This window comes from Ahaetulla prasina, chromosome 13, assembly GCF_028640845.1.
Source record: "Ahaetulla prasina isolate Xishuangbanna chromosome 13, ASM2864084v1, whole genome shotgun sequence".
Classification (NCBI taxonomy): domain Eukaryota; kingdom Metazoa; phylum Chordata; class Lepidosauria; order Squamata; family Colubridae; genus Ahaetulla; species Ahaetulla prasina.
Genome location: NC_080551.1, coordinates 25669788 through 25694185, shown reverse-complemented (window position 1 = coordinate 25694185; position 24398 = coordinate 25669788). Strand labels below are relative to the sequence as shown.

General features: G+C 49.7%; 2 protein-coding genes across 6 annotated transcripts in view; one reads left to right on the top strand and one right to left on the bottom strand.

Annotated features, from left to right (window-relative positions):
- LOC131184737 (uncharacterized) overlaps window positions 1-7158 on the bottom strand; it is a 24042-nt gene extending 16884 nt beyond the window's left edge. For 2 of the 3 annotated variants that reach the window (XM_058156441.1, XM_058156440.1), the window contains exon 1: window positions 2864-3577. In XM_058156441.1, coding sequence (XP_058012424.1) covers window positions 2864-3208 — 345 coding nt within the window. In that variant the 5' untranslated portion in view covers window positions 3209-3577. Of the gene's footprint in view, window positions 1-2863; window positions 3578-6672 lie in introns of those variants that run through there. The other variant, XR_009152029.1, reaches the window with a different exon arrangement.
- Window positions 1746-24398, top strand: ANXA2 (annexin A2). 3 transcript variants are annotated; one of them, XM_058156438.1, is made up of 13 exons: window positions 1746-2108; window positions 10230-10289; window positions 14018-14117; window positions 17317-17411; window positions 17689-17802; window positions 18858-18948; window positions 19794-19873; window positions 20192-20251; window positions 21172-21265; window positions 21838-21933; window positions 22560-22618; window positions 23214-23336; window positions 23986-24398. In XM_058156438.1, the coding sequence occupies exons 1-13, from the start codon at window positions 1761-1763 to the stop codon at window positions 24043-24045; spliced, it is 1380 nt and encodes a 459-aa protein (XP_058012421.1). In that variant the 5' UTR covers window positions 1746-1760; the 3' UTR covers window positions 24046-24398. The 3 variants fall into 3 exon arrangements, with proteins under 3 accessions (XP_058012421.1, XP_058012419.1, XP_058012422.1); XM_058156436.1 differs by lacking the exon at window positions 10230-10289 and adding an exon at window positions 11356-11415 and having other exon boundaries at window positions 2028-2108; XM_058156439.1 differs by lacking the exon at window positions 1746-2108 and adding an exon at window positions 2253-2540.

The following is a 24398-nucleotide window of genomic DNA, read 5'->3' as shown; positions in this document are numbered from 1 at the left end:
TGCTCTTTTGCACAGGATTAAACAGAGCAAACAAAATTCTCCATCGATGTGCCCCAGGACAGGAAGGCAAGTTTAGATAGGAGAGTTTTAAGGCAAAGCAACCACTTCTGAAGGATCAGCTGCTTAGGATGAGGTCGCTGGCTCTGTTCCTCCGCCTGATTGACCACAAGCCAACAACAAGCCAACTCATCACAGTTTCAACATCATCAAGGTTAGGGTTCGGACCTTTCTCAACTCAAAACTGGCCCCTCTAAAAATTGCAGCAGTTGTTTAAAAACAGACAAAGGAGGTTTAAGAAGTTGCCTAGATTCCCAAACAGGAAATATTTCACATTGCATGAATATTGTGCACAAAGAACGTTTCTGAGTACCAGCTAATAGAATTCTTCATCTTGGAAAAGTTAAATCAAGACAAGACAGTTCAACAGCCTTCCAACCAATGCAACTCCCTTGTCTTTCCTACTAGAAAAACAGAATAACGGAGTTGGAAGGGACTTCAGAGGTCTTCTAGTCTAGCCCTCCCCCCCCCTCAAGCAGGAGGAAAAATATGTTGAAAGAAATCAGTTGCTCTGGAGGATTTTGATTGGAGGGAAAGAGAAATTAAATCCCTCCTTTTGTTCTGGTCACAGTTCCAAAGAAACCAACAGGCCTGCCCTTTGCAAGCTGGTTAAATACAAAAAAGAGTAATAAAACCAGGAAAGAAATAATAAGCTATTTAAGATGTTAGTGTGAACTTTACGTCACTATGTTCCCTCCCCTTTTGGGTTGCACCAGGCCTCTTGGACAGTGTCTAATGTTTGAGTAGGTGAACCGCCCTTAGAAAATTGGAGGGACTTGGCGTTTTTAATCCAGCTGGTCCTGCTTTGGGCCTCTTGAGATGGTCTGTGAAATGGGCAGGCAGGCTGGCAGTTGGACGGCTGCAAGAGACAACTGAGAAGGGGCTGATGGGATCTTGAGTCTTTTCCCCCCATTTGGCCACAATCTCATCCCTGGGAGATAAAGTCCACACATCTTAACATTGCTGGGATGGAGCAATGTTGGTCTCACTGCTGGGCAAAATTTTCTCAGAAGGGCCATGAAAAAAAGTTTGGTTTTCTCTAGACGCCTCTAGACGCCCCCATCAACTTAGCCTCCGAAGCCCCTTCGGTTCTGCAAGAGACGGCCAGCCTCCTCCTCCTCCTCCGGTCCGCACCAGATGGCCATGATTCCATCTGCCACCTTGGTTGGGTGCCAACCCAGTGTGGATTCAAACGTTAAGCCTGGCTGGAGCTCAGAGGGGGGATGCCCAGAGGATGGTCCATCCCCTTTCCATTTCAGCTAAGAAAACTTCACTGCTGTATCCCTCCAGTCATCTCGGCTGGAAGGAAAACTCAAAGCCCAGTTGGGCTTTGATGAAACCTCACTTGGATACCTTCAGGCAAGCCTCAGAGCAGAAACCAATTCTTCCTTTGACCTCACTCATGACGAAGGTCTGTTGGTGGAGGAAGCCATGGGATTCTTCTTGTCTCCTTGAGTTGAAGACTTCTCCCATTCATTGGCTTGTTCCAGAAGAAGCCGGCTGGGGTCTCCATCCCCTGATGGAGGTCTCATCCTTTAAGTGGGAGATGGTCCCTCAGTCTGCAAAGGAGGCCCTTGGCACCTCTGCCCCCTCCCCTACAGGGCACTTCTTGGGGCAACTGAGCCAGGCTTCTCTTGCAGAACCGGGGGTTGCGTTGGCCCAGCAAAGGGACGGGGCAGCACTGCTCTCCATGCCCAGGTCTAATGCAACGTTGGGGAGGGGGGCAACTGCCACCCAGAAGCTGCTGCTTCCCCAGGGGACCCATCGCGGCCTCTCTGGAAGCCGGGAGGGAGCCGGTGGCTCCTCCCGCCCCGCCGTCGATCCGGGGGCCAAGCGCCTGCAGCCTCCCCACCTCCCCCCGCGGGGTCCTTGCCAGCTGCGCCAGGGCCCCTCCCGTCCCGGCGGGGCTGAGTCAGAGGCGGTGGCCGGGCCGGGCTTGGCCTCCGTCAAGGCGGGCGGGGACTGGGAGGCAGCCCGGCTACAAAAGGGCCGTCCGGGCGCCGCCCGCTCTTGCTAGGCCGGCCGACGCTCCGAGTCTGCAGCCCCGCCCGGTAAGTCCCGTCCTCTCGCCGGCAGCGGCCGCTGCCCTCGGGGCTCTGCAGCGGGGATGGCAGCGTCCCGCAGCCCCCTCCCCAGTCCGCGCTGCGCCCCCCGTCCTTTCCCCAGCCGGCGTCGGGCGGAGCTGATGCCCGTCGGGGCCGGGAGAAGGGCTGGGCGCCGCGTTGGAGAAAGCGGCTGTCCTGCCCTCCGGCGCCCGGGCTGCAAGCAAGGAAGCGCCGCCTCGGGTCGAGTCCCAGCTGCGTCGTGCGGGGAAGGACCCTCCTTGGCAGCGCCGGGGACGGAGGGAGGGACGGCTTGTGGCTAAGCCCGCTCGGGGTCTCCGGGTTCTTGCAAGGATTCCGGGGAGCCCTTGGGGGGCGGGGCAGGAGGAGGATGTCCAGGCGCCCCCCGGCTCCTCTTTGCTTCGGAACTCTCTTCTATGGGTGGGTAGAAAATCGGGTCTGTTCTTCCCCGTCGGAGGGAGCGCCAAGCGGTGCTTGCTTTTTGTACACCCCGCCTCCCCCGTAGATGCCGGATTATATCGGGAATTTACGTCCTGGGACCCTTCCTGTAGGAGGGAGACGCCCCCTCCTCTTTTTCTCCTTGCTTCATTGTGCCATTGTGCCTTCGCTTCAGCTGGCAAGAGAGTGAGGCTGAAGTCCTGTGTAAGTCGGTGGCAACGGGGTGGGCATTAACACCCCCCCCCCAATCTGTGGAAGAAGCAGGCTGCTTGAAGCCCCCTTTTTGCCCCGGAGCCCCTCATAACCTCTTTGGGGGGCGCAGAGGGCCAGGAATGGTCGCCTCGCCCGCTTTCCGCTCGGTGCTTCTGCCCGCTTGCCAACCGAGGTCCGAGTGCCGTGGAGGAAATCTCTCTGTGTGTGATTGTGTGTGTGGGTTGGACTCGGGAAGACACAAAAGCTTTTCTCAAACTCTCCCGAGAGGAGCCGGGGACGCTGCAGAGCTGTTGCAATGGACCGCTTATGCCCCACCCCGATTTGCTCAGCCTGGCGCTTTTCTCTCTGCCAGCTGCAGCGGTGGCGCCTCTCCTTGCAACGACCCTCGCTCGGGTGTGGTTCTCGGGAGGGGCTGGACGCCGTTTCTGTGATGTCATCCAGTGTGATTCTCCCTCTCCCCCTTACCCCTCCCCTCCCTGCCTGGCATGTTACAGCAAGCAATGCGGTACGAGCTGTTGAGCAAAGCGGGCGCCACGCCCTGTGCTTGGCCCGGGTTTGCCAAACGTCTAGAGGAGGGGAGGAGGCGGCGGGCATTTGCGGGGTGAGGGGTGGGAGGAAGACCCCTCCCCCCGTCTGCATCCTCCCACCTCTTGCGGTCCCTTGAATGTAAATATGGTTTATTGTCCTGTGACACGTTTTTAGCAGAGAAAATGGAGTTTGCTGCACAATGAAAATCTCTCCTTGTTATTTGAACAGAGAGGCAGTGATCAGACCAGCTTCTGATTAACATGTGCTGCAAAACAGCCCAACTCTTGGCTTAATTTACTCCGAAGGAGCTTTGAAAGACTGGAGGAGCGGTTGTCTCCTCTTTAGGCAGCTGGTGAGCATTAAAAACCTCACAGGGATATACAAAAGCTGCCCAGCCCCTAAAAATATTGAGGACTGGCACCTCTGCAGTCTAGTTTGCAAATCTGGTGTCAGAATTGTGGCCCCAGAAGAGTTCTGACAGCAGAGATGTCATTCTTTGCATCTCCACCTAGGAATGGAACCTAGACTGTCTCTGTTGGGCTTTGCTTTTGGAGAGTTCCTGGTTGTCTCCGATAAGGACGGCACCAAAGAGATCCAGAGGTTCTTCTAAGCATCCTTCATGTTGCTGCAACAGCCGCAGAGCCTCCCATAAAGGGGGCCTTGACCGAGCCCTCCGCTCCAATCAATCTGTTTGCTATTAAGCATGAATGTGTTTGTTATTAAAAGAGGCCCGATGGGCTGCAGCAGGGACGGTCTCTGGCTGGTTTGCAAAACGGTTGGCAGCCCCATCTCTGAGGGCCTCTTGGACTGGGGGAGAAGAAGAAATCCCACCAGGCAGTGAAGCAAAAGGGGTGGGGTAGCATAGCGAGTAGAGCCTTAGGTGACAGCTATGGAGACCTGGGTTCAAATCACCACCCACCCTGAAAGCTTTGGGGGACTCGGGGTCCACGGAAGAAGGTGTGGCTGGCTGGAGTCCACCCATCTTCATCTGAGATTGATTCTCCATGGGGGGTGGGGGAGGAAACAGACCCCTAAGAAGCTGCAGGCTTACAAGAGAAGAGTTCAGCGTTCATGGGGTGGTGGGTGGTGGAGTGGAATGGATTCTGATTCAGCACCACCATTACTGGAGGTTTCCAAGAAGGGACTGGGCAGCCATTTCTCCAGAATGGCACCTTTAAGACTTGTGGACTTCAACTCCCAGGATTCCTCAGCCAAGCATGGGAATTCTGGGAATTGAAGTCCACAAGTCTTTTAAGTGGGCAACTTTGGAGACCCCTAGTATACTCTCCTGCCTTAACAAGGGGCTGTTCCAACCCTTTATTCTGTATTCTGAATTTACAGCGGTGCTGTACAATGTTTGGTTTTGAATGCACTGTCTGATTTTTTGGGGGTGGGGGAAAACGCAGCCTTGAGTAGTAGATTTTCATAACTTCCTCCCCTCCCTTCCTAGCGAAGGAAACATCTGCAGCTGTGGATGATGGCCTCTTTCTGCAGATCCTCCCCTCCCTGGGTTTTCCAGAGCCTTCTCTTCCCTGCCTGCATTCCTGCCCAACCACACCCAGATTTCCTTCCAAGCCAGGCATCCAGGGTTTGCAGCCCCTCTCCCCTTGGCAAGAGGAGAGCCCCTCCCCCTTTTTCTCACCTGCCAGGCAACTGCTGCACCTCAGGGAGTGGCCAGGGGCAATGGCAGCCAGCGGTCTGCGTGTCTGGGCAAAGCTAGCTTAGCTTTTAGCTCAGCACAGATGAGCTGCTGGCTGTGAAATGGCAATTCGGCCTTAGTTGGAGACGGTTAATTTGCTGGTAGGATGGATTAAAAGGATTTTTTTAAAAAAAATAGCTGCAAAGGATTATTGGTGCATTGAACAGCAGTTACTGTGGTATTAAGGTGGTGTTTCTTAACTTATAAGAGGGTTGGACTTCATCTCCAACCCTCTTATAAGTTAATTGAAGTCCACCCATCTTCAGGTTGAATTCTGGGAATTGAAGTCCAACCATCCTAAAATTGCCAAGCTTGAGAAAAACTACTTTAGCGACCACTAAACCGGCACTCCAGATCCAAATCTCTGCTCAAACATATTTCAAATTTTCTTAATTCCTGCTGGGCACCAGCATCCTATCCTACCTCATGGGGCTGTCGCAGGCCTCCTTTTCACCAGAAAGCTTGCATTTAATTGGGAAAGTAAGAGGGCCGTCTCTGGATCAAAGCATCTGCTTTCTGCCTTGGTGGCTTTCAGATGTGCCCATATCAAATTCTATGATGGCCAAGAAGCACTAACTCTTTTGCACTGTCTTTGCCCCTGCTGGCTGAGGATTATGGGTATGGAAGTGCAGGTCTTTGGTGGGGGGTGGGGGAGACAGGACCAAGTTGGAGAAGACTGCACTGATATGGCGAACACTTTGTCTTGGAGTTTTGCAGGAGTCCTTGGGAAAAATCTAACACAAGATAATTCACTTTGGGGTTGGAACAGACCCAAACTTTGTCTGCTGGGTAAGCGTCTTGTGCCCAATTGTGCTGAGCACACAAGTCAGGATCATTTGATCCCCTTTGCTGTTTTCTCCTGCCAGCACAGAGCAATGCCAGATAGAAGCAGAACAAGTCTCTACGGTTCCTTTTCGAACCCTTTCATCTCCAAGCTGCAGTTAGATAGGACTTGCTATAACTGATGCCAAAGAACCCCAAACCAGAGAAGTGTGGACTTTCTGGTTTTTCTTTGAAGACATTTCGCTTCTCATCCAAGAAGCTTCTTCAGCTCTCTTAAGCTTCTTGAACCCAGAACTGAAATGTCTTCAAAGCAAAAACCAGGAAGTCCAGTTGCCTCTTGGAAAAAAAGTACCTTTGGGACAAACGTGACCTGGATGATGGGGAATCCCCATGGAAACAAAGAAACCTGGGTTTAAAGTCCCAAAGGCTTTTTCAAAAGACAATTGGACTCTGTTTTTCCTTGAAGACGTTTTGCTTCTCATCCCAGAAGCTCCTTCCGTTCTAAAGAAGCTTCAGTTCTGAAGAAGCTTCTGGGATGAGAAGCAAAACGTCTTCAAGGAAAAACCAGAAAGACTAGTTGCCTTTTGAAAAAGCACCTTTGGGACAACAGGACCTGGGTTTAAAATATGCCTTTTTGGCTAGATCCAGTGTTAAGCGGTGCTTTTAACACGCAAGAGGTTTGAATTCAAAATCATTTCCTCTCCTTGTGGAGCTGAACGAAACCTCGATGTCGGATCTGAGAAAGACGCTTAGGGAAAGGAAAGGGGTCGAATCAACGCCCGGCGCGCCTCGAACGCTCCTCCATGAGGACTTAGAATCCTCTTCTCCTGGCTGGAAACGCCCAGATTCTGCAGCTGCAGAGCAACCGCCCCGCGTTACAGCAGTCCTCACCTGTAAGGCGGCCCGCCACGTAGCTGAACCCTGGCGAGCTTCTCTCCCCGATCAAAGATCGCTCGCCAAGCGGAGGGATCTTTGCCGAGTTCCCTTTGGACAAGGCATCTCCCTCCCCTCCCCGTCCTCGCCCGGATTGGCCCTCCTGGGCCCGGGGGCGGCTCAGCGGGACCCACCCGGCTTTCCAGCGGCGACTTGGCAGGAGGGCTGCGCTTGGCACGGGTTGCACGCATGCGTCCTGTACCCGCGTGGGTGGGTGGGTAGGTGTGTTTCCCTAAGGCGTTCCTTCGATTCCATCCTCTCCCCTCCCCCCCACAACCTTTCAAAGTCTTTTCCAGGCTGGAGCCCCGTTGCTGCTGCTGCTGCTCCCATATTTTGACCCTGGGAATAAAGCCCAAGAGTGCTCTGGTGCTTGGGTGGGGAATAAAATCGAGTCACGGCCATTGGATGGGGATTAATGAACAGACCCGAGGACTGTTGGGTCCTAGGAGGTTAGATCATTTTGAGAAGGGAGGGGAGGAGCCCAGGACGGAGATAGGGGTATCCTGGTGGCCACTATGGAGCATCCAAAGTAGGAGGCAGTATACCTGTGAATAGGATTGCCAGCCGAGAGATAGCAAGAAGGAAAGCTCTTTTCATTGGGTTAAAATAGCATTTTCTCAATCTTGGCCACTTTAAGATGGGTGGACTTCAACTCCCAGAATTCCCCAGCCAGCTTTGGAGATCCCACCCAATGGGTTGCCCACCCTCTGAACCTCAGGACAGGAAGGCTGAGGAGGTATTGCCATACCGTGACCTGTATTATCCCCAAACTCTCTTGGCTAGCCAAAAAAACATGTTTTTTTAAAGCTACTTAGGAAGTGACTTACAGATGTCCTCTTTTCAGCCCCACATAATCAGATCTCCCTTTCCCACATTTCCAATTGCCCAGGTTCACATCCCACGCCTTTCTGCCCTCCATAACCTTTCCCTTGATTGGGAGAGCCCCCCCCTTCCTCCAATCCTGCATTTGAGGGGAAGTGAGCAATGTGCTTGCCAGTCCCTTGGCTAAACTTCTGAGTCTCCATGTCCCTAGGATTGTTCTGCAGCTTTGGAAAGATGGCCAGCTGCCCCGGTTGGATTGGATGACCTCGAAGTGTCCTCTTTGGAGTTCTTTCTTTTCATGACTAGATGTTTCAATCAGGGCAGTGGGTTGTGTCCCTTCTAGGGGTCTCTCAGACCCCTCCTGGGTTTTGCAAGATGGCTGCTTGCCTTGCCCAGGGTGGACTTGAAATGGAAAGTTTGAAAACAATTGTCAGGTCTTTTTGGCTGCATTTGGGGTCAGCAGCTGGAAGATTTATTTGAGCTGAGAAATTTGGCATTGCCCCCTTCTTGGAAGAGGGAGGGGAGTGGTATGGTGGGATCCCCACCCTCCAAGGACCACTGCCCCTCGGCCAGGTCAGCCCAGCCCGGAAGAGGCGGGATGCTTGCAAACACTCTGATGGGAGTTTGGGGGCAGATAGGGACAACTTCTCTGAAGCCTGGCCAGGGGTGGGAAGGGTGGGCAGCCCCCCTTCTGCTCCATAATGGAAGTGGAATCTGGGCTCTGCAGGATGGAAAACTTTCCTCAGCTTTGCTGGATGGAAGCCCCCACTCTGCCCTGCAACATTTCTCTTCCATTTCTCTCCATTTTTTTTTCTTTTGAATCTCAAGATTCTTCCCAATCTTTTCGAAAGAACATGCATTCTTTTGCTGTGTTCAAATAAAATCCTTTCCTTCCTTCCTTCCCTCCCTCCCTCCCTCCCTCCCTCCCTTCTTTTCTTTTACTTTTCTTTTCTATTTTTCCTTGAAGCCTTCAGAACTGAGGAACAAATAAAGTTGGTGGGGCTGAAAAAATATTGGCAAACCGTGGTTTCCCCATCCTTGCCTCACCCTTAATAGCTGGCTTATTAATTGCACGCTGCTGGTTTGGACTTCCTCAATCTTTCCAAAATTGTTCAGTGGAGTTCTTGTGTTGCTTGCAAGAGGCCAAGCTTCTTTTAAAAGCTGGCTTCCTTAATTAAATTGGGCCCAACTTTATGGTGCTTAATTGTATTACCGCCTTGGCAATTGAACTTAAACCTCTCGCTCCAAGGCTTCAACGGCAGCAAATCCCCCTCTGGGGAAAAAATCCCTAAGGGTAGCAAAATATCTCCTGGCTAGAAATTCCATGTTTCCTGAAGTACTAAAGTATTTTGAGCTTCATTTCATATTCTAGGGTGTCTCTGGGGCTGCTCACCCCTAAGATAAGAACCTCCTCCTCCTTCACAGAATTGCAGTAAGGTTTTCCCTAACCGTGAGTTTGAAATGTGTAAGTGAGAGCCAAAACTGGGGCTAATTAGTTTCAGGTACTTTTTAAAAACTGCAATTTGAAATTTTAGGTTACGGATTGACCAGGGAGAAGAAACTCTCAAAGTCTGAAAGTTTATGATTTTCCTTGCTGTGTCTGTTAGGATCCTGGACTGGTTCTGTTGGGAAACAAATAAAGCATTTGTGTTTGGAAAACCCAGAAGTGAAACGCTGGTGAACAAGGACGGCCAGTCATTGACTAGGCCATGCGGTCAAGACAGAGGGGTGGGCTACAGAATCAGAGGCCCCTCAAGGCTCAAGGCTCAAGGCTGAGATGGATTTTTATGACACTTTCTTTTCTTTTCTATTTTTCCTTGAAGCCTTCAGAACTGAGGAACAAATAAAGTTGGTGGGGCTGAAAAAATATTGGCAAACCGTGGTTTCCCCATCCTTGCCTCACCCTTAATAGCTGGCTTATTAATTGCACGCTGCTGGTTTGGACTTCCTCAATCTTTCCAAAATTGTTCAGCGGAGTTCTTGTGTTGCTTGCAAAAGGCCAAGCTTCTTTTAAAAGCTGGCTTCCTTAATTAAATTGGGCCCAACTTTATGGTGCTTAATTGTATTACCGCCTTGGCAATTGAACTTAAACCTCTCGCTCCAAGGCTTCAACGGCAGCAAATCCCCCTCTGGGGAAAAAATCCCTAAGGGTAGCAAAATATCTCCTGGCTAGAAATTCCATGTTTCCTGAAGTACTAAAGTATTTTGAGCTTCATTTCATATTCTAGGGTGTCTCTGGGGCTGCTCACCCCTAAGATAAGAACCTCCTCCTCCTTCACAGAATTGCAGTAAGGTTTTCCCTAACCATGAGTTTGAAATGTGTAAGTGAGAGCCAAAACTGGGGCTAATTAGTTTCAGGTACTTTTTAAAAACTGCAATTTGAAATTTTAGGTTACGGATTGACCAGGGAGAAGAAACTCTCAAAGTCTGAAAGTTTATGATTTTCCTTGCTGTGTCTGTTAGGATCCTGGACTGGTTCTGTTGGGAAACAAATAAAGCATTTGTGTTTGGAAAACCCAGAAGTGAAACGCTGGTGAACAAGGACGGCCAGTCATTGACTAGGCCATGCGGTCAAGACAGAGGGGTGGGCTACAGAATCAGAGGCCCCTCAAGGCTCAAGGCTCAAGGCTGAGATGGATTTTTATGACACTTTCTTTTTTCTTTTCTTTTCTTTTTTCTGTTCTTTCCTCCAGCTTCTTGTCAAGATGTCAACTGTACACGAAATCCTAAGCAAGCTCACCCTGGAGGGAGATGTAAGTATTGTAGATGGGATGGATTCGAAACACGAACCCCCCGCTTCCTAAGCATTTCCACGCGCTACGAATCCATTGGCAATGTCCATTTTGCTCTCCAAATTCATGGAGACCTAATCAGTGGTGAAATCTGAACCGGTTTGCCACTGGTTTGCTGGCTGCGCATGAGCGCTGCGCACCAAGCGTGCACTATGTGCGCACATGTACAGTGCACACCAAAAGGAGGTTTGGGAAGGTAAGTAGAACAGCACGGGGGGGGGCGGGGCGGGGAGATCAGCTGTGCTGCAGGATTTCCTGCTTTCTAGCGATTTTAAATCGTGCAGCACAGCTGATCATCAGAAATACCAGTTTGGAGGAACCGGTAGCTTTTTTTTACTATCGGTTCACCTGAACCGGTACGAACCGGTAGCATTTCACCCCTGGAGCTAAGCCTAACCCTAAGTTGTTTGCCCCCCAAGGGGATTTCCCCAGGAAATGTAGATAAGGCAGGCTCAAAAAGTCAGTACCCCACTACCTTGTATCACTGATGATGTTACCTAGTTGGGGCAATGAAACATCTCCACTCAGAGAGCATCGTGGACCCTTCAGTTCAACCCTGAGCTTGGGGTGAAATTCTTCCAGTTCGGACCATATCGGCCAATCTGGTAGTGATGGTGGCGGGTGGTTCAGTAGCAAAAATCCCTGCCCCCCCCCCCATGCCCAGCTGAGCCACGTGATCGTCAGAGCCTTTTTTTACTTTTAAAAACTGCAATTTGAAATTTTAGGTTACGGATTGACCAGGGAGAAGAAACTCTCAAAGTCTGAAAGTTTATGATTTTCCTTGCTGTGTCTGTTAGGATCCTGGACTGGTTCTGTTGGGAAACAAATAAAGCATTTGTGTTTGGAAAACCCAGAAGTGAAACGCTGGTGAACAAGGACGGCCAGTCATTGACTAGGCCATGCGGTCAAGACAGAGGGGTGGGCTACAGAATCAGAGGCCCCTCAAGGCTCAAGGCTCAAGGCTGAGATGGATTTTTATGACACTTTCTTTTTTCTTTTCTTTTCTTTTTTCTGTTCTTTCCTCCAGCTTCTTGTCAAGATGTCAACTGTACACGAAATCCTAAGCAAGCTCACCCTGGAGGGAGATGTAAGTATTGTAGATGGGATGGATTCGAAACACGAACCCCCCCCTTCCTAAGCATTTCCACGCGCTACGAATCCATTGGCAATGTCCATTTTGCTCTCCAAATTCATGGAGACCTAATCAGTGGTGAAATCTGAACCGTTTGCCACTGGTTTGCTGGCTGCGCATGAGCGCTGCGCACTGCGTGCACTATGTGCGCACATGTACAGTGCACACCAAAAGGAGGTTTGGGAAGGTAAGTAGAGCAGCACGGGGGGGGGGGGCGGGGAGATCAGCTGTGCTGCAGGATTTCCTGCTTTCTAGCGATTTTAAATCGCGCAGCACAGCTGATCATCAGAAATACCAGTTTGGAGGAACCGGTAGCTTTTTTTTACTATCGGTTCACCTGAACCGGTAGCATTTCACCCCTGGAGCTAAGCCTAACCCTAAGTGGTTTGCCCCCCAAGGGGATTTCCCCAGGAAATGTAGATAAGGCAGGCTCAAGAAGTCAGTACCCCACTACCTTGTATCACTGATGATGTTACCTAGTTGGGGCAATGAAACGTCTCCGCTCAGAGAGCATCATGGACCCTTCAGTTCAACCCTGAGCTCGGGGTGAAATTCTTCCAGTTCGGACCATATCGGCCAATCTGGTAGTGATGGTGGCGGGTGGTTCAGTAGCAAAAATCCCTGCCCCCCCCCCCATGCCCAGCTGAGCCACGTGATCGTCAGAGCCTTTTTTTTTTACTTTTAAAAGCATTTTCTACAACCTCTTTGGCCAAAGTGGTTGTAAAAAAATGCTTTTAAAAGGTTCTGACAATCCCAGCTCAGCCACGTGATCGTCAGAGGCTTATTTTTTTACTTTTAAAAGCATTTTTTTACAATCTCTTCAGCCGAATAGGCTGTAAAAAAATGCTTTTAAAAGTAAAAAAAAAGATTGCACGCCACAGCTGATCCTCCCCCGTGGGCTGTTCTACTTACCTCACGCCTCCTTTTGCTGTGCACTGCGCGCCCTCCTCACATTTGAGGCGTGGTGCTCAGCGCGCATGCGCAGCCAGCAAGCCGGTAGTAAACCGGTTCTGATTTCATCACTGCCCGAGCTGCAAATGTTCTCCTTTAAAGGGCCACTGAGGGGATGCTCCAGGCAATTAGCAGCTTTTGCCCATTGTGGCTGCAACGCTGCCCTTTGTCTGTGTGTGTGTATATATGTGTGTATCCTCCAGCCCAGAATAGGCTCCTCTGACCAACAGGCTCAGCAGGTTCTCTGCAGAGGCCCTCCTGGGGCCGGTCAGTTATTTCCTTCCCCGCCCCCCGCCCCCCACCCTTCTAAGCTCTTTCCACCGCCTGCTGTTGAGCGGCCAAAGAATTCCTTTGTTTGGAGAAGAGACAGCCTGGAGTTCGGTGCATTTAACTTTTCCACTCCTTGTTGGTTTTGGCTTCATGAATCAGCGGCTTCTTCTGGGAAATTGCCTGTGGTGCCAGGCCTGGCCTGGCCTCATGCCAGCTCCTGCCTGGGGAGAGGGAAGGTGGCAGGGTGGGTTCTCTTGAAAACACGCCTTTCCGCCCCTTCCCTCTCACAGGGTGGATTTCCGAAGAAAAGCAAAGTATTTTTTTCTAGGAAGCCACCCTGGTGGAACCTGCTTTGCAGGCTTGCAAGGGGGCGGCCCTCTCAAAGACCCCGTTTGGAGAGCTGCCCCCTCCCCTTCCCTGGGAAGTGGCCTTTGGCAGCCTGAAATATTTGTATGACCAAAGTCACTTCTCCTTTTGAGCCCTTTGGGGAAGCGAGACGGGCTTGCTGCGTGAACAGTCACCCTCGTCCCCAATCAAGGGCATGAGACTACAGATCCCATCAGGGCTAGCCAGGGCAGTCCTTGCTGCTGGGCTTAGAGGGGGCTGCAATTCAGCCCACCACGTGGGGGCAGGGCACAAACACCAGCTGGGCTGAAGGCTCTTTAATTGCAGAAGACCATTAGCTCAGAGAGGTTTGCTAATGAGTTGGATTGTCAAGAACTTGAATACAGAACCTGGAGAAGAGAGAGAAGAAGAGAGAGAGAGACCTGAAGCCCTCCTGAATTAGGGGACTCATTAAGAAAGGGGGGAGGGGAGAACCATCTGAATATCTTTCCTGCAAAGGTTGAAAGATGGACAAAGTCCAATTACTTGATTAGCTTCAACCCACCTCTTCCCTCTGTTGATTTGGGGGTTCAGAGGTACCCCTCTTCCTTTCTGAGCCTCAGTGAAGCCCCTTGCAGTGGGGGCCTCATGCAGGGGTTCTTCACACACACGCACACCCCCCGCTTTGTCCCCAGCCACCTGTGGCAGCCTGGGGTTTGCAGATGCCTGATTGAAGGAATGTCTTTGGCCATCCTTTGAGCCCATAAGTGAAGGAGCCCCCAATCCATGGGGCCAAAGCTTGCAGAGCACCAGCCTCCCCCAAGCTGGGGACCTGCAGACGGGTTGATGCCAGCCCTTCAGGAGGGCACCAGCTTGGCAAAGGCGGCCTCACCCAAGGCTTTCTCTTCCCCGGAGGGGGCCCGGCCTGTGTGACTGGCCCTGGTCTGTCTCCCCCCATGAGCGATCAGCAGGTCTCCCCATTGATGGTTGCCTTTTTTGCTCCACCCTCCAGCACTCCCTGCCCCCCAGCGCCTATGCCACCGTCAAAGCCTACGGGAACTTCGATGCCGACCGTGATGCTCTCACCCTGGAAACCGCCATCAAGACCAAAGGTAGGGGCCAAGAGGCTGTGCGGAGTTGGGTCCAACTTTTTCTCCTGGCTGGGCATGGAGACAGGAGGGGGGGTGGAGGGGGGGAAACACTTCCTGTCCCTTCCGCTCCTTGGGGGTCCTGGCTAGCTCTTGAGCAGCCCTTAAAAACAAAAGGAAGCAGATCAGAGGTGGGTGTCAGCAGGTTCTGACCAGTTCTGGAGAACCGGTAGCAGAAATTTTGAGTAGTTCGGAGAACCGGTAGTAAAAACTCTGACTGGCCCTGCCCCCCTCTATTCTCTGCCTCCCAAGTCCCAGCTGATCGGGAGGAAATGGGGATTTTGCAGTATCCTTCCTCTGCCACACCCACCAAGCCATATCGACAGAACCGGTAGTAAAAAAATTTGAAACCCACCACTGAAGCAGATCTAGGGTTTTTTTTGGGGGGGGGGGGCGTGATGGCTGAATCTGGTTGCAGAATTGCGGGGTGGGGGGAGGTGGGCTGGGTGGTTTGGCTGGGAGAGCCCTGCAGGCTTCCAGAGGTGCTTCCAGGCACGAGAAAGGCAGCGGGGAGGGAGAAGGAAGAAAGAAAAGCAAATGAGATCTCAGGGGTGGCCGTGTGATAGGAGGTTGCGGGTTAGGAAGCAGATGTGTGTCCCGGAAGCGGCTGCCTGTGAAGGCCCTGGATTGGGGCTGAAAGGCAAAAGTGGAAGCATCTGCATCCGTCCCATATTTAGGTGGACCAGGTCGCCCTGATAGCGGGGGAAAACAACAACACAGATGTGTGTTTCTGTGTGTCACAAATACCACGAGGGTGTCCGCTGGTGCCTGGCTGAAGCTCCACCCCTTTCCCACAAGCCCTGATGTGCATAAGAAGGGGTAGAGCTGCCAGTGTGGGGCTCCGGCCACAACCACGCCTTCCCTGCAGCTTTCCCTGGGCCCGTGGCCTTTTCTTCTGGCCAAACTTGGAAGGAGCCAAGTAGATCAGGATCTCCTCTGGAAGGGTTGAAGTCCCCACACCTCCTTCCAGCTGCCCCCGATGGGTGGGGTGACCGCAGCCATCCCAATTCCCCCTCCCTGCAGTGTAATGCCTTATCCTCAGATGTGTATGGAGATTCTCCGTCATCCAGGTCCTGGTTGTCCCCGAGGTGCTTTTTCAAGAGGCAGCTGGACTTCCCTGGTTTTTCCTTGAAGACCTTTCGCTTCTCATCCAAGCAGCTTCTTCAGTTCCGGATGAGAAACAAAACGTTTTTGAGGAAAACCAGGCTCCAGCTGCCTTTTGAAAAAGCGCCTCGGGGACTTCTCCGTCAGGGGCGCAAGCTCTGGCTTGCCTTTGGCTTGTGTTGCTCAGCCATGCTAGGGCTCCCACCGCCGAGAGTTGGGCGATGGCCATGCTGAGCAGAGGAGAATTGGCTGGCCATCATCCAGCGGTCCCTCTTGGCCAGGCTGGGCCTGAGCTGGCCCTGATGAGGGAGGGAGGGAGGAAGAGGCCAGAGCCGTGAGTCAGCAGCCCACAAAGGCTGTTATTTTTCCAAGGCTGGAACGCAGCCTCAGTGTCAGTTGGTGGGTCCCTGCAAGGCCGTCCCACAAGGATTGCCCTTTTTTTCCAAGCTCAACAGCCCTCTGGATGCTCTTTCTGGAGAAACCCCCCCCCCCCGCTGCGTGTTTGAGTTTGGAATTGGGGAATCTTGATTAAAATGAAGGGGGTGAAATGTAAAATTTGTTACTACCGGTTCTGTGGGGGTGGGGGTGGTAATGTGACTGAGTGGGCGTGGCCAACTTTTTTTTTTTAACTTTAAAAGCATTTTTTCTACAACCTCTTCGGCTTTGAAAAGGCTCCTCTGGCAATCCCAGCTGAGTTGCCTGATCATCAGAGGCTTTGGTTTTCTTTTAAAAGCATTTTTTTCCTTTAAAAGAAAAAAAGCCTCTGACAATTAGGCAACTCAGCCGGGATCATCAGAGGAGCCTTTTAAAAGCATTTTTTTTACAACCTCTTCAGCCAAAGAAGTTTTAAAAGCCTCTGATGATCCCAGCTGAGCCTCGTGATCATCAGAGGCTTTTTTTTTTTACTTTTAAAAGCATTTTTTTGGTCGAAGAAAAAAATGCTTTTAAAAGTAAAGAAAAAAACCTCTGATAATTGCGCAACTCAGCTGGGCATGGGTGGGGGAAGGATTTTTGTTACCGGTTCTCCGAACCACCCGCCGCCATCGCTACTGGATCTGGCGATCCGGTCAAAACCAGGAGCATTTTCCTCCTGAAACAAGGACTTTAGTTCACAGTGAGAAAATGTGTTTTTTTTTCCCCCGATGGTTATTTATTTTATTTTATTTATTTATTTATTTGTTCAAGCGTGTATTTTATGACAGATGCAAGTGTAAATCTAATTATAAATACATGAAAAGGATACGAATAAAAGAAAACATCAGGACAGGGACGGTAGGCATGTTGGTGGACTTATCCATGATGAGAATGCATGACACAACCGGCATTCCCTCCAACTCAGTGCGACTACAGAGGGTGGGTTAGGGGGGCTTTTGCCCTTTTAAATTGACTCTGGTTGATCTGGAGGATCCATCCAGGATCCCCTCTGTTGCATGGACCAGCGGTGGTCTTCTACTCTTTGGGGTGTGTTTGACTTCAGCAATTCGGACAACCATTGTTTTCGTGCTCTCTATGACTGGTGCAAAATCCGGACATTCCTCTTTGCACAGGGGTGTGGAGACACACCTTTGTTTCAGTTCCCTGACCAGAATCCCAAGACGTTTGGGCTTATAAAAGCCGGACGATGTTAGTCAATCAATCCGTCATTGCTAAAGGAAATGCTGATGCAAGAAACTCAACTTTGGACAAGCTGCTCTCATTGGCTTTCCTTCTCAGCACACTTTATATAATTGAGATTTTTTTTTTTATTCCCTCTCCTTGGGCTTATCTCTACAATGGTGTTTTGCAATCTTGGCAACTTTTAGATGGGTGGACTTTAACTCCCAGAATTCTCCAGCCAGCCATGGGAACTGAAGCCCCGCCTTCAGTTGGCAGTGGAATTCTGGGAGTTGAAATCCACTCATTCCAAAGCTGAATTCTGGGAGCTGAAGTCCACTCGCTTTAGAGTGTCCAAGGTTGAAAAACAATGCTACAGACAGAGAGAGACACAGCGAGACAGACGGACGGAATGGAGGAGAGGTTTGCCTTGGGCTGAAGTTGTGCTTTCTCTTTCGCTCTGCAGGGGTGGATGAAGTGACCATTGTCAACCTTTTGACAAACCGCAGCAACGAACAACGGCAGGATATCGCTTTTGCTTACCAGCGGAGAACAAAGAAGGTACAAAGTCTGAGACTCCCATTCCCAGAATTCCCCCGGGGCGAGGTGGGAACTTAGCATCAAGTCATTGCTTAACCAGCTGTGGCTTATTTCAACGTTGCTAAACTTGGCTTAGTGTGATGTGTCTGGGTTGACATAGTTTGTAGTGAAAACCTGGACTGTCCGATTTGTAAACCACAATTTATGGCTTGTGGGAACGGAATGGCTTGTGGGCATCAGAGGTCTGCTACTTCAGAAGGCATCTTAAGTGGTTGATCTCGCCCCTGCCCTGCCGTAGGAACTGGCTCCTGCTATGAAATCTGCCCTCTCCGGCCACCTGGAAACGGTCATCTTGGGCCTCTTGAAGACGTCAGCACAGTATGATGCCTCTGAGCTGAAGGCAGCCATGAAGGTCAGTGACATCCTGGTGCTGTGTGTGTGTGTGTGAGCCCCGTTTCCTCCCATCTCCTCGACTCCGACTCCAGTCAAGATCAAGATGCCTTCTGCTCCTGAGCTGTTCCTCCTCTCCCAAATTTCATTCTCCCTGCCCCCCCCCCCAAGGATGCTTGGTTTGAAAGCCCCATCCACCTCAGCCACACAGACAGGGGACGTTTGGGAGTTATGGGCATTGGAGTACCACCCATTGGCAGATTTGGGAAAGAGGGTTTGGATGCTCAGGAAGGGATTGAAGGAGTTGGGGCCTCCAGAATCTCTCTGGAGATTGGGACCTGGGAATTGCACCTGGTGCAATAGAAAATAACTACATAAAATTAAATCAACGAACAAACAAATCAATAAATAGCAAGCATACAGTGCCAGGTAGAGTGCTGGCATTTTCTTTATCCAACACTTTCCTCTAGTGTCCACAAGCTGCATTACAACCTTAATTGACCATCATTTCGCCTTCTAGCTTGGAGGGAGGAGCGAGAACTTGTCTTTCAGTGTTTTAAGAACATAGTAAAAAAAAATAACAGAGGGGAGAAAAACAGAATTAAAAGAGATTAACAAGCATTGGAAAATCGAGTAAGCATTTAACCTTGTTGGTGCTGTGAATGAAAGCGTGTTAGGTTTCCTTAGGTTTGCAGGATTCCCGTTGCAAGCAATGGATCTGATTATCTCAGTTGAGCCAAAGAAAGCGGATACTGCAATTGCAAGAAAAACACAAGGAGGAAAAAATAAATAAAATCAAGTTAGGATGCAGTCATTAACCACAAAAACTAGCATTGGGTGTCTCATAAGTCCTTCCAACCACCAGGAATGGTGGCAACCACTTTCTAAGTCTTAAACTGGAGTTTTTCCCGTCCTTCCCAGGGGGTGGGAGGGTTCAGTTGGAGCTCGGTTCAAGCAAGGCCGCTGCCTGGCCCTGACTAAGACTTTCCCGAAGGTTTTGCCAGTGATGTGAGTCAGACCATGATCCTACCCGAGAAGACCATAGAGCACTCCGTGGGTTTTTCTCTTGCATTCCAGGGCCTGGGAACTGACGAAGACACTCTCATTGAGATCATCTGCTCGCGGACAAACCAGGAACTGGCTGTCATCAACAAAGTTTACAAGGAAAGTAAGTCGGCCAGGATGCTTGTGGGAAGAGAGGGAGCTAAGCCTCTCCTTTAAATGCCTGGGACTTTGTTAAGGACGGACAGCAACAATTATTTCTTACTCAAGGAAAAGAGGCCTGTTGTGAAGAATTGCTGAGATGACATTTCTGGTCTTTTTTGCATGCAATTTCCAGAATTTTTCACTTAAATATATATATATATTCCAAAGAGTGGAGAACTTAGCAAACGTCACTGGATATAAAAGTCAAACAGGTCGTCAGGACTGAAGGAATAGAAAAGATGGTTTTCAATAAAGTACTTGCCATCAATATCTGCAGTGAAAACAAGAAAGAATATTTTCTATAATATACAGTTTGGAGTTTCTAGGAAAAAACCCCCCACAAAACTTCCTCAGCTTCACCAAATGTTCAGTGAGCTCCAGGTGGAATTTATTTACAGGGACTCCTCCTCATTTAGTAATCACCTTGTTTAGTGACTGTTCACAGCTATGACAGTGAAGATAAAGACACTTTACAACCAGTCCTTGCATTTATGAGCTTGGCAGGTCTCAAAACGAAAGGAAAACTTCAGTTGATTTTAAGCAGTCGCTGTTTCATATAGCAACAGTTTTGCTTAACAACTGGGCGGCCAGTCCCAATTATGGTTGCTAAACAAGGACTACTTGTAGTCAGAGACCTGAGAAGATGCCTCTTACTGTGGCTGCTTTATAGAGCATCAAACCGTGGTTATTCTTGCCTCTGTAGTGAGTTTCAGGACTGCAGTCAGATGTGACCAACCTTCAACGTTTGTCAGATTAAACCCTGAGGTGGTTTCCCCGTCTTTAACTTTCATTCTGCTTCATTTTTAGTGTACAAAACTGAACTGGAAAAAGACATCATCTCTGACACCTCCGGGGATTTCCGTAAACTGATGGTTGCACTGGCCAAGGTAGGAAAAAAAACAATTCCTTGAAAAACCAGAGTTTCTCAACCTTGGTCACTTTGAGATTTGTGGGTCATCAACGCCCAGAATTCCCCAGGCAGCTATGCTCATCATGATATGCTCAGCTATGATCCCCAAATGGTTCTGACCCCCAAATTGTTTTGATTTGGATCTCAGAATCTGATGGTGATGTTGCAGCAATGGGATCCTTGTGGGCGTGCAAAAGTTGGAGGTTGGATTAGATGCCCTCGATGGGCCTTCCCTTCCTGGGACTCTGTGATGGATCATAGAGACTTACTTTGTGTTTCTGTTCTCTGTTTCAAGGGCAGGAGAAACGAAGACTATTCTGTGGTGGACTTTGAGCTCATTGACCAAGATGCTCGGGTAAATACCTCCTTCGGTGACACAAAACTTCAAATAATGTATTTATTTCTAGCATTTATCCATCTCACATAAACGATTAAAACAACCCTCCCTCCCTCAAATGCGACATAAAGTGATCGGCCTCTCCCATTTTACTCCTCCGTCTTCATCTGGCTGTGCAGGTTTCCCTTTATAGCTGTCCTTGCTTTTTCCTGCCATCTTGCCAAGAGCTGGCAGATTCTGCCTTCTGTTGTGACCCAGGCCCAAGTAGGTAGCAGGAAACTCAGTCAATGCAAGAACAAACAAACTTTATTAGAGCAGCTGAGAATGACTTCATTCCCAGCGTAGTTCAACTAAATTAAAGCAATTCCTCAGCTCTATCACTAATCTTGGTCCAATTAGGCAAACTGCCAAAGGCCTTTCCTGGCAAAAGTTCAGAAGACACCGATGCAAAATAAATGCAACAAGACAAAGCTATCAACGTTCTTTTCTGGCAAAGAGCCCAAAGGCCGTTGCTGGTCTTTTAAGCCTTATGGGAGGGGCCAATCATCTCTTGGCCTTACTCCCGAGTTGTTCTCTTTGCTTTAGCTGCTCTTGCCTTCTGGCAGCTCTTCTCATGCGTGCATTAGGAACAGGCTCCTCCTGTTCCTCTGCCTCACTACTGTCAGCCTCTGGAGGCTCCGGAGTCCACACATCACTCCCGATGGCCCTGGCCCCACCTCTGCCTCCAATGCAGAGCCCTCATCCAGGCCTTCCCCAGCCTCCAGGACTGGCCCGTGTTCTTCCTCAGCCTCATCACTGTCCAACTCCGTTGCCAGCTCCACAGGCTGCTGGCGGACCACAACACCAGTAGAAGTTGAGCTCTTAGGGTGCTCGGGCTGAGGAGCACCATTCCAGTTGTGGACAGGAGCTGACCCCAGACATGTCCCTGTCCTCCCCAGGACCTCTACGATGCCGGAGTGAAGCGGAAGGGCACTGACGTTCCCAAGTGGATCAACATCATGACCGAGAGGAGCATCCCCCATCTCCAGAAAGGTAAAAGGAACCCTCTCCAGACAGCTGGGGGTGCAGTTCAAGCAAGTCAATGCCCAGGACCAACTTCATGGGGCTTCTGGGAGTTGAAGCCCACTGGTCTTAAAATTGCCAAGGTTGGATACCTCTGGCCTAGAGGATCAGCTTTCAGAAGAAGATCCAAGCTTCTTCAGCACAAAAGGACCAGGAGACATTTATGGCAGACTCCTCTGCCAGCCAATATATAAGACTAGGGAAGAAGTCTATGCTCTGGGTAGCAGCTTCGCTTTCCAGAGCTTTCTTGCCCATTGAGAGTGGACCACTGAGAAGCTCCTTAAGGGCAACCAACTTCTTTGATAAGCAGACTACCGAGCCAAGGTGAAAGAGTAATTCTCTGTTACTCATGGAGTTGTTTCCTACTATCATTCCCCAACTTGAAGGAGGCTTATCAGGAGGACCAGAAGTGTTAAATCCAACTTGGAGTCTTCTTCCCGAGACCTGGCAGTGTCATGATAAATCGAATTAGGTCCCAATGTTCTTGAACTTTGTCTTCACCCAAACGATTGTTTTGACTTTCTTTTTCCTTGTCTTGGTAGTGTTCGAAAGGTACAAGAGCTACAGTCCTTACGATATGTTGGAGAGCATCAAGAAGGAGGTCAAAGGTGACCTTGAGAACGCCTTTCTTAATCTTGGTAAGGAAATGGAGGAAGACAAAACGGAAAATGAAGGTCCATGTTAAGATGGACATCTCAGGTGGGCTGTCTCCGAAGCTCAGCTGCTGGAAGCCAACATTGGTCTGATGGAGGGGAAATTGAGGTGAAGACAGTTCCTGGATTTTTTTTAAAAGCAGAAGTAGGGATGTCAGAACATCAGGGCACTTATGAGATCTTCCTGGCTCTGAAAAATTAGTTTGGTGATGATCATGTTTTCAAGCTTGGTTGTCTTCAAGATTCAGATCTGTGACACCTTTTAGGCTGCACGATGTCAGAGAAGAGAGAAAACAAATGCAAATGATGAAAGATTATTTGCTTTCTAAATAAATTGCATTGATTGGGGCCCGTGCATAATTTGTTACATCACAAAATTCCAATTGATTTCTTTTTAATGGAGGAGAAATTGATGGCTAAGACAGAATTAAGGCATCCCTAATTTTGATTTCTTCCATTTTAGAAGGTGGGGTTTTGAGATTTTGGCCCTGTCTTCTTTACTCTGTGTAAATTGTCTCCGAGGGTTGCATATTTACAAAAGATTTTTATGGTTTCTTTGTTTTGTCTGCCACACGTCTCGCCTTCAATTTTTGATCTTATTCCTCCCACAGTTCAGTGCATTCAAAACAAACAGCTCTACTTTGCCGATCGGCTCTATGACTCCATGAAGGTAAGGCCCTTGGAGAAGCAGCCTGGCTCCACAGCAGGAGGGCTGGGAGGGTCAAAAAAGTCAAGATGGCGGCCCCAATGGTGGAATCGAAGCCTAGCCCGAACCTTACATACATCTTTTTAACCCTAACCTGCCAACATCCCTGCAGAGTGTGATTGTGGTGGAGATGCATGTTAGAGATGCAAGTGGAAGAGTTTATAGTACAGTACGAATGTCAACCTTTTGAGGTAGACCCTGACTTCATTGAGTTTAATTGATTGATTTGTCACTTAAAAAGGGGTCAGGACAGCAGACTTCTAAACTGTACCGATTTTAGAATTGGACATTACTGATACTGAATTGCTCTATCATCAAATAATTTCCAGAACCGCCCAGGGGTCTTTTTCCTCCCATCAGGATGCAGAAATGGGAAAGACATGCAACCCTGTGGCATTCATTCTCCTGCTTATACAAATGTTCCCCAAGCTGCTTTCCCTCCCTTTCTGTCCAGGAATTCTAAATTTTCCTTTCGCTGGTCGGAAGAAGGAGAGGGGAAAAAAGGCTTCTAGAGATTTCCCAGACGTTTGGTTTCAGCCTCAGGTGTTTCCATTTTCAGGGCAAAGGCACCCGGGACAAAGTCTTAATCCGAATCATGGTTTCTCGATCTGAAGTTGACATGTTGAAAATCAAGAGTGAATTCAAGAGGAAATATGGAAAATCCCTCTATTACTTTATCCAGGTGGGTGGACAAGAGGATGGAGCTGGCTTGGGCCTCGGCCGCTTGAATTAAAATCCCTTAAAGAGAGTCTCCTCCCCATCAAGCGGGGGGCCTTTTCTTCCATGCCCTGCACCCCCAAATGGGGTTGGGAATCCCCAATATGTCTCACCTGACATAATCTGGTGATCTGGGAAATTGAGCCTAGTTTTGTCTACAGGTAGTCTTCTACTTACAACTACAATGAGCCCAAAATTTATGTGGCTAAGTGAGAAATTTGTTAAGTGAGTTTTGCCCCATTTTACGACATTCCCTGCCCCTGTTTGTTAAGTGAACCGTGGCAGTTGTTAAGTTAGCAACCCAGTTGTTAAGTGAACCCGGCTTCCCCATGGACTTAGCTTGTCGGACGGTTTCAAAGGGGATCGCGTGACCCCGGGACACCACAACTGTCATAAATGTGAGTTGATTTTCAAGCTTCTGAATGTAAATCACGTGACCCTGGGGAATGCCGCAACCTTCATAAGTGTGAAAAATGGCCCTAAGTCACATTTTTCAGCGCCGTTGTAGCTTCAGTTGCTAAATGAACTTTTGTAAGTCGAGGGCTACTTGTGCTGTTGTATTTGCATCGTTCAAAGTTTTAGTTTGCTCTTTTCTCTCTTGGGTTTCCCTGCAGCAAGACACGAAGGGAGACTACCAGCGGGCCCTCCTGAATCTCTGCGGCGGAGAAGACTGAGCTCCCCAGCAACCACTCCAAGCTGGAAATGTGCTTTTTTCCACCCATCCCCCTTCCACCTCTGCTGCTTTCCCTTCTCTTCCTTTGCAGAACTACTAGGAGCTCCAGCTAACTCCGCTCCTGCCTGCTCTGTACGCAAAGCCTGGCTTGCTTTCCGTGTGTCTCGCCTTCTTCCCGCTCAGCTCCTGCCCAGTAGCTAGTCCCGTGGGAGTCACAAGGCTGAAGCAGCTGCCATTCCTAAGAGGGGGAAGCGGATACGATAATAGGATCCACCACGAGGTCCCACCCCTGGTGGGGTCTGGTTGAAAGGACAAATAAAGGAAAAAAACCCGAGATTTTTACTTTAAACGAAA